This window comes from Calypte anna, chromosome 10 (assembly GCF_003957555.1).
Source record: "Calypte anna isolate BGI_N300 chromosome 10, bCalAnn1_v1.p, whole genome shotgun sequence".
Lineage (NCBI taxonomy): Eukaryota > Metazoa > Chordata > Aves > Apodiformes > Trochilidae > Calypte > Calypte anna.
Genome location: NC_044256.1, coordinates 16141994 through 16155196, shown reverse-complemented (window position 1 = coordinate 16155196; position 13203 = coordinate 16141994). Strand labels below are relative to the sequence as shown.

The window sequence follows — 13203 nt, the reverse complement described above, 5'->3', positions numbered from 1 at the left end:
CAGGTAGGGCAGAGAACAAAAGGCTTGGCTAAAGCTTGAAATTAGGAACGCTTGGCTTTTAATCCAGGTATTTTATAAGATGAGCCTTTAACAACTTCAAGTCTTAGTTATTTCATAGGTACATTTGAATCAGTGTACTACAAGTTTGTATACAGAAAAGGCACAAAGAATGTGAAGAATCACAATAAAAAGATGTTTTGAATTTGGCTTTTGGTGGGAGGTTGGATGTTTTTGCTTTGTTTTGCTTTTTCTTTCTTGTCTCTTTCCCCAGAAAAGCAGTTGCATCTGGTATACAGAAAGTACTGAGAGCTCAAATACCCAGATTTACTCTTTGGCTCTCTGGAATACTCTGAGCAGCTGAATTAATGTTGATCATGGTTTACATTTCTGTAGAAGCTTCCCATCTGTAAATCATAAACCACTGCATCAATATTCACAAATCCAGCCTCCTGGCAACTGAATCACGTGTAGGTTAATAGTTATTCCTATTTTATAGCACAGAAATCAGAGAGAATTTGAGGTCCACTTTTGCAAAGACTGTTGCTCACATTCCTCTATAATACATGAAATGTGCATGCTGGCACATAAAAACCAAAGGGAGATCACATGCAGCCAAGGTCTGAAGAAGCAAAAAAGAACTAAATGACTGTGTAAAAAGCATTGGTATTTTGAAGAAAACCTTTTCTCATCTGCAGGGCAGATGTGACTAGGGCTAGCACCTGATTGTCTATTTTTGACCTACAGATGGTTAGAATCATAGACATGCATAAAAAAGAAATCAAGTAATATTAAAGGCATTTTGACTACTTGTTCCATATGATCCCAATCCTGCAACGCACTTAGGCAGATGTGTGACCTACCTTATGCAAAATGCACCCCTCAATTTCAAGGCATCACCTTGCCCATATGATGTTGACTGAAAAAGGGCCAACTTTCTGATGGACCTTTCCTCAGGATTCCTACATTTAACCTGTACCTGTATTTTCAGATAAAGCCTTTCTGTAGCATCCACCTCAGTGATGTATTGCTCAATTTTGTTGACGTATGTGAGACTCTTCTCACTAGAACATGCAACAAACTTACCACAGGATGAATGATGGGTGCTGGAAGGTATTCTCTGTGCATTTTTTCCCAAGTAAGTTATTACTATTTAATATTGTCTTTCATATTAAAAATAAAAACACCTGCTTGCCTGAGATTCTCCCACACAGGAGGTCCTCATTTGCTTGATGAAATAATTTAGACACTGAAGAAATTTCTATGTTATTCTTGACTTGGCTGAAATTGGAGGAAAGCATTTATCTTACCATGTGTTTTCAAACAAATTCTACGTCCTGGCCTGGACAATGCAACTTTCCTTATTTTCTAACAATCTTTCCACTGGGAATGGATGAAAACTGAATTAGGAGCAACTTTTCTCCATAAAACTAATAAACCAGCTATTGATCTTTTAATTCTATGGTATTATGTCCTTATATAAAATCTATTTTATTTATTTGGGCAAAGGTATTCTTCATGGGTACAAATGTCAATCATCTCTTGATAAAAAGTTAGAAGGAAGCTGCAATTTGGCCTGTATTTCACTTCTGTCCTTATCACAAATTTAAAAACAGAGTATGATTGATGAACATCAAGGAATTTATCCTCATTTCTAGCTGTAATTATCATTGTTATATAAGTTAAGATTATGGCCAACATCGAACAGAATTTCATATCATAACAGTAGCCCTTTGCCAAAGATGTTGTAATTAGTTTTGTATTTATATCTTTTTCATTTCCCAGGCCAAATTAAAATATTGGAGGCTAAATTTCTAGGAAAAAATATCTGTCATTTAGAAGTGGGGTGTGGGGAGGAGGAATAATGGCTTCCTTCAAGTCTCAGATGACAGGACAAGGTTGGAAAACAACTAAATTCTCCTCTGGCTTCTGTTGACTTTCCCTTTCTCTGAACCATGAATCATCAGTGTGATGCAAGTGTAAGAGCAGTAGGGGTATGAGTTTTAGGGACTTGTTGCTTTTTAAGTCTTCATTAATTCAACTCCATTAAAAACATTTGCAATTATTTAGTAAGTGAAATGCCCCTCCTACAAACTCTCATCGACTTCTCCCACTCCTCTGAATGGTTTATTATTTGAATTGAATCATAAAGTAGAGAGTTTCTTTTCAATAACTTAAAAATAAAAATGCTGCTTAGCTACACAACTAGCTTAATGCCATTAAGATGCATGACATTTTGCTCAAGGCCAAATTCAAGCTGGGGCTGCCAGAAACATTACTGCCACCTTACTTGCCTGGGTATCTTGGGTGTTGTTGACCTTCCCTGTTGTGACGAGGGAGAAGTTGTATGCAAAGAGCGCCAGCAGAGCCAGGGGCACCATGTACAGTTCCACGCTCCAGACAGTGACCAAAAATACCTGGGAGAAATAAAGCAGCAGAAAGGAACACAAGTGTTTAAAGAGAAAGATGCATAAGAAAGCCTTTCAGTCATTATCCCTGTGCGTGTTCATCCTTGAATCTCTTCTTAACCTCACTCATATTATTATTTTGGCAAAGAAAATCTGCTCGCAAAGCAGGCTCTCTTTCTATTCTGTCTAAATCCATTAGGCTGCCATTTGTGAGCTTCTCTTCCCCTGTACCTGGTGAAGTACAAGGCCACAAACATAAGGTTAGTCAGAGGCTTTATTCACTCCTTCCTGGGAGCCTCTCAAACCTGAAAGCCTTTTGTCCTTAGCACTAGTGTATAACAGACCCACTTACAGAGTTCCTTTCCCATTTCACCAAAGCTTAATTGCCAGGGGGCTGTTCTCAGGCTAGAGGAAAGTTTCTTCCTCCTGTGCAAATGGAGCCATCCAGCTCCCTCATCACTCCACAGGGAATGATCAGTAAATGAATCTTCACCATTAATCCACCCATGTTCTTGACACAGAGGAAGGACCATCAGCTTCCATGAGGCAAGGCTCTAGGCTGCATGTGATGCATTATTTTGGAAAGGGATCCAGTATGCCCAGTTTCTATTCCTCTGCCCTTGCCATTTTTCAGCACAGAATATTCTGATTTCACTGGCTGCTTAGAGGCTCTGCCCAGAAACATAGAAATTTGTGTGTTTGGAGTGATACCTGACAAAATCCACTTACAGGAAAACCAAAAGTCAAATTTGGAAGCAAAATATGTAACTAACTTAACAGAGATTTAAAAACCACTTAGGATTTTTTACAAAAATAATTACACCAAGCCAAACTACAATCCTATTTTACAAGTATCAGCAACACCCAAAGAGATTTCAAGCTTATACTGGCTGGCAATACAAAGTTAAACTAAATCCAGAACTGCCATAAAATTGCATGTTGTGATCCCATTTCCTTTTCTACTCATACATAGTGTTTCCAGAAGAACTGCCTAATGCTGGTCGTAACTTGAAGCTAATTTAAACATTCTACTTTAAAGACAAGGCACAATCACTTTTATATGATTTTTCTTCCCCAAAAGGAACCTGGAATGATCAGAAACAAAAATCACATTTTTAGAATAATGCAGGTAGGTGAAAATGAGTCAGATCCAGTTAATGTATCACAAACTGCAATGAAGGGAAAATTCTTTGGGTGATCAGAAAGCTAAATCTCTACCTCCCTTAATCCTTGGTCAGACAGAATAAGGCTGACACTTGCAGAATATTTATTTTGTATTATGAACCTGAAAGTCCAACTGCACTGTACCAAAGCACTTCCCACTGCACTGAGCAGGGCAAGAATTTATACCCCAGCCACACAGCACCTGCTGTAACTTTTAAACAAAAAGACTTGTCTGACATCAGACAAATGGCCAGTTAATATCTACCAGGGGCCAAAAAAACCCCAAAAAGCAATGACTGTATCCATGATCCTTTCCAAACAGCAGTTGCATTTTCTAAAGTGAACCTGATTTTGTTAGCTATTGCTATGCAAGGAATTAGACTGTCATCCTGGTTTTGGCATTTTTAGGCCAGTTAAACAAACTTTGAAATATGTTAATTTATAAAATGGGCTGACATCCAGACAATATATCCCCATACTATGGACTAGCAGCATAGGAATGCAGAAGAGGATTTGGTTTTGACTTTTTTCCTTTTTGATCCTGTTTTTCAGCATGCTGAAAATTAAGAATTGATAATAATTCCAGCAGCCACATTTCATATGTAGGCAAGGAAACAGAAACACAAAAATCCTGACCAAGAAGGCATGGTACTTGACCTGCCTTACAAGAGTCTTTCACAGCTTTAGTTAATAAAGACTTCAAAAATTGTGATATCTCATGCTAAAAAGTCTTCCACAAATGAACAGTTCTAACCTGAACAAGTTCTTCTGAAGTTATCCCAGCTCCCCTGGATGAATCTCTACTTGCTTTTTAGGACAAAGTGAAGATCATACCAGCTCCTGCCCTACCTCAAACATCACTCTAAAGAACAAGGCCCTGTTATTTTAGATATCAATACAGATATCTCTCTCAGGTATAAATGGACAGATAAAAATAGCCACACACATATAAATATACATATGATCCTTGTGTAAAGTCCTTCATGGAAATTCGTATCACCAGGTATTAACTCAAAATGTTTGCTCCAGCCTGTTGGAAGAGGTTGCATTTCCATCATCTCCCTGGGGTATCAGCAAAGTCAATCTTCTCAGTGCAGCAAAAAGATCCCACTGGCAGTCAGCAAGGCAAAGCCCCACAGGAGTCAATGAAGCTCTTGAAGAACCTCTCTTCATTCATTCAGTTGCAGGACTTGAACCAATTTTAGTGCATCTGCCACCCTCCTATATGAACATCACTCTGCTCAGTTGCAAGCATAATACGACCTTGCAATCACAGGTCATTTAGGCAAGATACAAAATCAAGACCTTGGTGATTTTAGATCCAACAGTACATTTTTTTGTATTATTAAGTTTCAGACCTTAAATAAATCTTAAAACTTAATTACAAAATCTCACTCCAGTCTCAATTGCTAGCTGAGGAACACTGTCGCTTCCTAATGCTGACTGGCTAATTAGTTGCTGGGTTATAACTCAGATAGAGATGCTTTAATAGAGCTCCCACATCTCCTTCAGAAGGGCTGCTTTGCTGCTACTGCCACAGTAGAGGGAACTTGCATTACTGTGACACAGCACAGACACAAGACAAATTGATTCAGCTGTTCAGAAATTATTTAGCCTCGGAGGTATGGGAAATGATTGCTGTGGACCTTCAGCGCATAATAAAAGTTCAGAAGGTGTTTATAAAGCAAATCGAAATATTTCTGCATTTGACTAGAAATATTTCTGCATTCTAACAGCCTTTTAAGTAGTTCTGCAGCATCAGCTTTCAAAGCAGTTCTCAAACAGGCCAATGTCCTGCTTTATCAGTTCTCATGAAGCCACCTGACACTGAGCACAGCATCAGCAGCCCTGTGATACGGACACAAAGTCCTCACAGCCATGCTTGTTCTAATTTTCTCCTCATGCCTGGGAGAAGTTCTGGCCTTACCTTCCCAGAATTATTTTCCTAGCAGTACTTTTTGCCCAAATTCATGAAAGGTTTAGCTGCTGAGATATGTAATGGCTATTGCTAGGAACAACATCTATATTCTTAGTACTCTTTAGTCTGCCTTTAGCCTCATACATGGACTGGTAAGCAAAGTCAAGAGCATGTTTAGATCACTTGCTCAGTATCACAGAAGTCAGGGACAGAAACCAAGCCTCTGCTCCAGATGATTCAGTGCTTTTAACCAAATGTAGGTTTTCCCAATGTTTCACATCATCATTAGACCAAGTTCTGTCAAAAAAAATCCATTACATCATTGACACTTTTTCTTCTGGGCTTCAGAGTGTTCATGAGAGAAGTTAGGAGGATAGTTGCCAATTTCTAAAATAAAAGTCAAGTAAGTGGAAACCAGCTTGTTTCTGCCTTACTTCTTCTAAGGCAATTCAAGAGTATAAAAGCCTATTATAAAACTGAGCCATTTAATTCACAGCATTATAAAACAATGATCAAAACAGAAAAAGAAATGGGACAGACATTTCTGCAGAGGAAACAAAAAACAAGAGCTCCTGAAACTCTTATTTAGACTAGAGTTCTATATAGAAGAGAACAGTAATATCACAGCCTTGGAGAAATGACCACTTGATTTCAGCTGATTAATGTGTTGCTGTTTCAAAGGGCCTAATAACTACAAGTTAAAGCTCTGGAGGTTTGGAAGCTGTTTCATCTGAAAATCATTGAAGAGGGGTCCAACTGTTCCTGTCAAGAAGCATGGAGTTTGAACAACCATGAGAGTGGCCCTTTTGACAGCAGTACAAAAGATGAGAGAAGGCAATCTCAACTGAAAGCAAAAACAAACCCTTAGAAACACGTTTCAAATCTGATTTTTCTGCCCCTCTGGTTCCAATTTAGGATCTGACTATTAAGAACAGATTTTAGACGGGTGTCTACTACAGTATGCCCATAAAACATTTGTCACCAGCAAAGCCACAGTCATGGGATAGAACAGTTTTAAGAGGTTTAGAAACCTTGCATTAGTTAGGATTTTCTAGGTAATTTTCCTGCACATTAATTGTTACTTTTTAACCCTAAAAAAAAGTCTCTTTTTATCCTGGTAAATCTTAGTGAAGAAGGAGATGCTGCGTTGTGGGCCAGAATAGCTCTTGTAAAAAAAAGTGTTGGGAGGAGAGATACATTCCATCAGATGGAAAAAATAAAAGTGAATGGAGATTAAGTGCATGGAGGGAACCTGTGGTAAAAGGTTATTTTCTCAGCCAGTGTAGGCTCCAATGCTAATGAAATGCCTCATCACTGAAGCTGTGAAAAATATTATTTGAAACTTCAAGATTTGAAACCACACACAATTTAACTGAACTACTAACACCTTTGTCAAAAGCTTCCTTGCAATTTATAAACATGCTCTATGAAATTCATGAAGTCAGGAGAAAAACCAGAGCTGATACTGCTGTGACTGTCCAAGTCATGTTTTGAACGAAACCAAAGCACTGATTTCAATTTGAGACACAAAGCTGTGCTCGCTTTTATTCAGAGGGAAGAGGAATTTCATACTTTTAACTTATCTCTGGGTTATGTTGTCTCAAGTTGCCATGTACACAGAAACAAGTTCTACAGAAGAGAAGAAATTTCTACAGCTCAATATTCAGAGACAAACTCCGTAGAAAACTTTTTTCTTTTTTTTTTTTTTTTTTTAAAGCTTTCAGTCCCTCTGCCCCAAACAAAATACAGGATATTAGCCAGTAATGTAGGATACTGGCTCCCCAAAAGGGCATTCAAATCCCTTGGAGGCAATAAGCCTGTCGACAACAAATTATTTCTGACAGATACTTATTCCTGCCCTTAGAAAGAGAAAGTAAAAGAGTAGGGGAGGGAATGAACACACTCACATAGAGGGGGACATTTGTGTGTACGTGTACATATCTATTTCTCTGCATATATGGAGGTATCTCTTCCCAGTATGTGCAGTATGGATGCACCAACACAGCGGTGCTATGCTAACAGAAATGGGGGTACAGGTTGTGGGTTCAGCCTGATGTGAGAGCAGTAACTTGGTTTGTGCATTGGACTAGTGAGAATATTAAAAAAAATAAAAGGAAAAGCCTAAAATAATTATGGAAGTTAGTTTAGCTCAGCCCCTCCTCAGGGCATGGCAAATAAGGGAGTCACATAGTATTATTGTCCATTAAAGTCCTGCTCCCAAAGATATTATTTTTAAGAACTCCTCTTCCAAAACTGCATTCTAAAATCACTCTTACTAACACTCTCCTTCCCACATCAGTCTGGTGTTCTCTCACCACGCTATGGCCAGGTGAGAAAGATCCCATCATCACTTCATAGCAAGCAACCTGGAGCTCAAGGAGGAGTTGGTTATGAGCAGAGTGACTCCCTCATTGCAATGCAATAACAAATAACAGGGCAGGAAGAGAAATGATACTTAAATAAACTGGCACTGTCAGAAGATACTTATTTACTTTAGATTTAATTTCCTCTTCGTGTCCCAAGCAAAAGATCACAGAGCATCTCAACAGAAACATGCACTGCATTGAACAGCAATGACCAAAATCAAAAATTACCTGAAGGAATAGAGGCCTTTAAATATTTATGCCACATTACAAATGATCTCTGCATTGCTCCACACCTCAGCATACAATTTTCTAATTTTTAAGGGTGCATCACAGGAAAAAACTTAGTTCTTCTACACAAGCTTTGTCTCGAGCAGATACAATTAGAATCTAAAACAAGAGAGACACACACGAAAATCCCACCTAGACACCCCGAAGCCAAGCCAAAGGATCAAACTGTGCCCTGAAATAGCTCTGTCTATATTACATGCATGACTGTACAGAACTGAGAAGTAGGAATAAAGGATATGTTTGCTATTATGTAGATCTATCTAATTTTTTTAGAGAAGATGCTTTGGGTGACAAAAAGCATGGCCATGTTTGCCCAGCTCAGTTGTCTGCAGAGGCTGTGTGACAGCTGCAAAGCCCTGTCCTGCTGCCACAGCCATGTGTCCCAACTTTGCTTGTCCCAGCTATAGCTTGCTGAGAAACTGGCTCAGGCTGAGGCTAAGGGGGTAAAAAACCTGAGATATCCAACTTGTGATGGACAACTTGTAGTGTGAGGATGCCACAAGAAACAGGATAGAATAAAGCCCTCAAAGGAAGGAGATAGAAGGATAGGAATTATATTCATTAGTTACTATTTTCACACCAGTCAGACATTCAAAAAGAATAAAAAAACCACTAGGTCCCCCACTCCTAACAAAAGACACAAAACAAGCAATAAACAACAAAAAAACCCACCAAACTTGAAGAGCATCAAAAAAAAATATACTACTCCTTAAGTCAGTTTGTGTTAGGGCCATTTTTATCACTGTCTGGTTTAGGCTTTTCAAGAAGATGTCATTTTCTTTGCTGCTGCTGCTAGGAAGTAGAAACTCATCATTTGTGTTTTAAATTAAAGCTGTGATTCGTGTGCAATCACAGGACTCTAGGAAACGGTGCTTTAAGAAAAAGCATGTTATCTGCAAAAGTCATAGTGAAATCAGAAGAGCTGACAATATTAAAATCCCACCCTCCTCTTGAGACACTGCTGTTGGTAACTTCACCAGTGAAGGCTGAGATGCTATGCTTACAACTTCAAACTTACAAAATGTCCCATTCTGATCCTGAATTACCTTTGTGCCATTAACACTTGCAATTAATTTATTATTTCCTCAGAACAATGCCTGGAGTCAGAAGGAGATAAACAACAAGAGCATAAAATAAGGTTTTCCCTTGCTCTGATAATTTTGTTTATATTAATGAGGTTCTCCAGCCTAGGAAATTAAACCCAAGATCCTTAGAGATCTTTCTTTAATGAGGGGTCAGGGAAGGCTGCTCAGTACAAGTTTATTTCACTGATCTTATCACCCCTTAAGTTTACAGGTAAGCTAAGATTTATATATTGCATTCCAGCTATTTGAACATTACCTGTCAAATTGGTCTGGGGAGGTGACAATTTCTAACACAAAGGGTGTGTGTCTGCACGTGGGGTTTTCTGCCCTTTGAGGTACACACATTTAGTCCCCAAAATCTAGCACCACATCACAAGTCTAGCAGGGTGCCCCATTTAGTTCTCTTGAAGCTGCTACTTTTTCTCTATCCCTAACCCTGAATGAGTTTAATTGAAACAAAACCAACCAGAGCAACACAAGTTTTGGGTTCTCTATTTATGTACGTACAAAAGTTTTCAAGTAAAAGACTTCAAATCCTTTTAGGCTGCTGACACTGAAGAAATAGCTGTTTGCCAGCATGCTGACTGGTCTAATTTTCCCCTCCTGTTTTTATCTAACATATTTTACATTTCCTGTGCCAAATAAAATAGAGTGAAGACTCTCAAGCAATAAAACTTAAAATTGAAAAAACAAGGAGAAATAATATTACAAGAGTTTTCTATCTTTTGGGGTAATCTGCTAGGAGTGGGTCAAGGGAATAAATCTGAATGCTATTTCTAAGGGGTTAACCATCACAAAGGCAGAGAGGGAAGATCCTAAAACAAAGGGGAGTAGAATGCCAAAATAAAATAAAATAAAATGTTGGTTTATAACGTAGCTAAATTAAAAAGCCATTTTTATCTCTGATGTTTTGGTTTGTTTATCAGCAGGGTCATAATTTTGGACATTCATACAGAAATCTATTTACAAGGAAAACAAGCATTAGACAAGTTAAAAGTCTGATTTTATACTAAATAATTATTCCAAAAAGTATTAGGAAAAAAATATCCGTGCTGTTTAAAATAAGGCAAAAATGTAGGTTAATTTTATTTATTCTGGATAAGGTGAACACCTTAAGGGTATGAAAAAAATTGTCATTATCTGAGCTGAAAAATGTTCACTTACTTTGTAGATATATTTGTTAACATCATGAGAAATATTAGCAGCAAGGGTCAGGTGGTGATGTAATTGCCCAATGAGTGGAAAGAGCATTTTTGGTGAAAGTTTTCTTTACCTTTGGGCTCTCAGCATTGGGTTACGACTGGTAGCAAATGGGAAGCATAAATGATATGTTTAAACTACAGTGAAGATTTCCTCCTACATTTTCATAGTGAGTCAGAGAGCTGAATGGGAAAAGTAAAAAGTGCTAATAAAACAAGTATGTTTAATTAGATTTAATTCAGTGAGCAGTGGCTGGAGAATCACACATAAGGTTACTTTCTTGGCAGACTCTCGGAATGGCATGAAATATAAAAAAAAAAATCTAGTTGCAGTAAATTCATGTACATGAGAAACAGATGTGTGTACAAACTAATGCTGCAACACTGCTTGGTACCCCCTTTTCCAATATCTCCAGTTCAAAAGAAATTTTTCCAGACTGAAACAGACCAGAAAAAGAAATTTCATTTAAAAAAAAAAATATATCAAATTTTAAAAAATCCCAGTAAACCCAGATCACAAAACCAGTAATCTGAAAGAAAAGAAAAAGAGAAAAAAAAAATCATAATTGAACTGCAGCCCTCCCCAAAAAGTGACACTCACACATTGGACATCGAGAACAGCAAGAGAGACAACAACAAACTTCAACAATTTCAGCAGGTTCCTAATCTGCTGTGTGACAAACTTGCTGCATTACAGAAGAAATGCATGAAGATAACTGGAAGATTCACTCTAATTATACCCTAAATACATTACTACTATAAGCTAGCAACAACAGCAGTGACACTAAACAATTTTAAGTATTGACAGCATGAATGTAGCAGAGATTTTCCATGAGCAGACCTACAGCATCTTGCTTTCCACAATACAGAACAATGTAAAAAAAAAAAAATCCCCAAACTTGCAAAAGTCTTGTAATTTCAGGCAGCTGTTCAGGTAAAACTAAAGCCAGAAGATTGTTTATTTTAATAAAGCCATTATATGTGCAGCTCCAAATTAGGACTGGCAGGAGACTAGGGGATGCCTAAACCATCACCACCTGTTTGCCCTGAAAATCAATTAAAGTCACACTATCACAGCAATCCCTTCTTAGCTAATAAAAGTTATGCAGCTTCAATGTGAGACTTGAGGTGCTTTGTGGGAATGTGCCTGACATCTAAATCCTTAGTCTCACCTTACTTTGATACTAAACACAACACTGAACCAACCACTGCAGCATTTGCCCCTTTGGGGTAGAGAAGGTGTTAAGGGAAAAGAGAGCCTGAACTGCTGTTCTGATGCAGTGGATTGAATATATTCAGTAAATTCTAACAATCCAGCCAAGAACATTATATAGAGTTTGAAGTAGGAGAAAACTGAACTCCTTTATGACACATGCCTGTTCAACATATTCTGTGCTGCAGAACAGATCCAACTTTACAAGTTGAAAGCAAGGGCAGTAGAGACATCCCAAGTGTTTTAGTAATTAAACGAATATGCATAATGAACCATATGCCCAGAGGGCCTGTTCTTCATGTGGGCCAGATTTTTGTTTGAATTTTTAATTTTTATATACAGATGAAACATTTCATGTAATATACCAACAGTGCAAAGGAACATGCTATTCAGGAAGGGAAGGAGGAACTACCCATGTGAGAATGATCAGAATAAACTTGATAAATTCTGCTCCTCAATTTCTGATTCAGAACCAAGTGTTTTTTGTTGTTGTTGTTTTAATTTAAAAAGAAAAAATCCTTTTCTCCTTTGAAACAGCTGTATTAGTCATCTGCTCAGAGTCTAAAAGAGAGGCATTAAATATATTTATATACATCACATATATACATTCCTATGTGTGCAATACATTATATACACTAAGACATTTAGATGCTGCAAGACTAGCAAAAACACAAACAGTATCTCAAATTAAAAAGCTTCTGATCCACCAGAAAAAAAAAATAACTACAGGATGTCTCTCTGTTCAGCAGGATTTGGAGTGTTGCAGGGAAATAGGACATACTCACATCTGTCTGTGAAACAGGAACGGACATTTTTTAAAAGATGGGTCAAATTCCACTCTCATTACAGTAATGTCATCCCACTGTCAACATGAGGATACTATGGCCTTGTTGCAGAAAAATTAAATCTTCCAAATACTCTTGGGGTTGAGCTGTGCTTCTCCTTTCTCAGTAACATTCACATTTTTTCATCCCTTGTTCTTAAAGTGCAAAAGAAGCACCCTTTACAAGCATAAGGCAACACACTAAGTCTTTTAAAGCAGCAACAGAACTATTGCTCAAACTTAGTTTCAAATATCTAGACTGCAGAAGAAAAATCTGGTTCTATTATGTGGTTCATTGGACAAATCTCTATTTTGCTTTGTTAAATGAGGTAATATTCTGGGCTTTCTGGTTAAGCAGCAGGAAAACTTACCTGCCTGAGCTTTACCAGAGTTCTGAGTTGGTATTTTTTTTATACATGATTTAGGCTCAGTGAACCAAAAGGAATAAGATATCAGACTTAGTGAGGGGAAGAAACTTTTTGGGGTAAATAGCAAGAAGTGCCTCACAGTAGCTGTGACTTAGCACTGCACTTATATAAATAAGCAGGACTAAGGACAACAGCAGTGGCTGTCACACCCACTGAGACAGCACCACAGAGATGTGGTGGGGAAGCACCAGCCCTGCTCCAAGGGCTGCAGACAACAATGGGATCCTTCAGAAGTGAAAGGGTGACTTTTCATCACACTCGGTGAGTTCAACTTTCCATGAGGCTTTGGGAGTTCCCATCACCAAACGTAAATG

At 38.0% G+C, this 13203-nt stretch overlaps 1 protein-coding gene across 2 annotated transcripts in view; it reads right to left on the bottom strand.

The window, feature by feature from the left end:
* Positions 1-13203, bottom strand: part of MCTP2 (multiple C2 and transmembrane domain containing 2) — a 94623-nt gene that overhangs the window by 17797 nt on the left and 63623 nt on the right. The window contains exon 17 of one of the 2 annotated variants that reach the window (XM_008495771.2): positions 2292-2414. The exons of the other annotated variant lie outside the window; for it this stretch is intronic. Coding sequence (XP_008493993.1) covers positions 2292-2414 — 123 coding nt within the window. The remainder of the gene's footprint in view (positions 1-2291; positions 2415-13203) is intronic. 2 annotated transcript variants of the gene reach the window in all.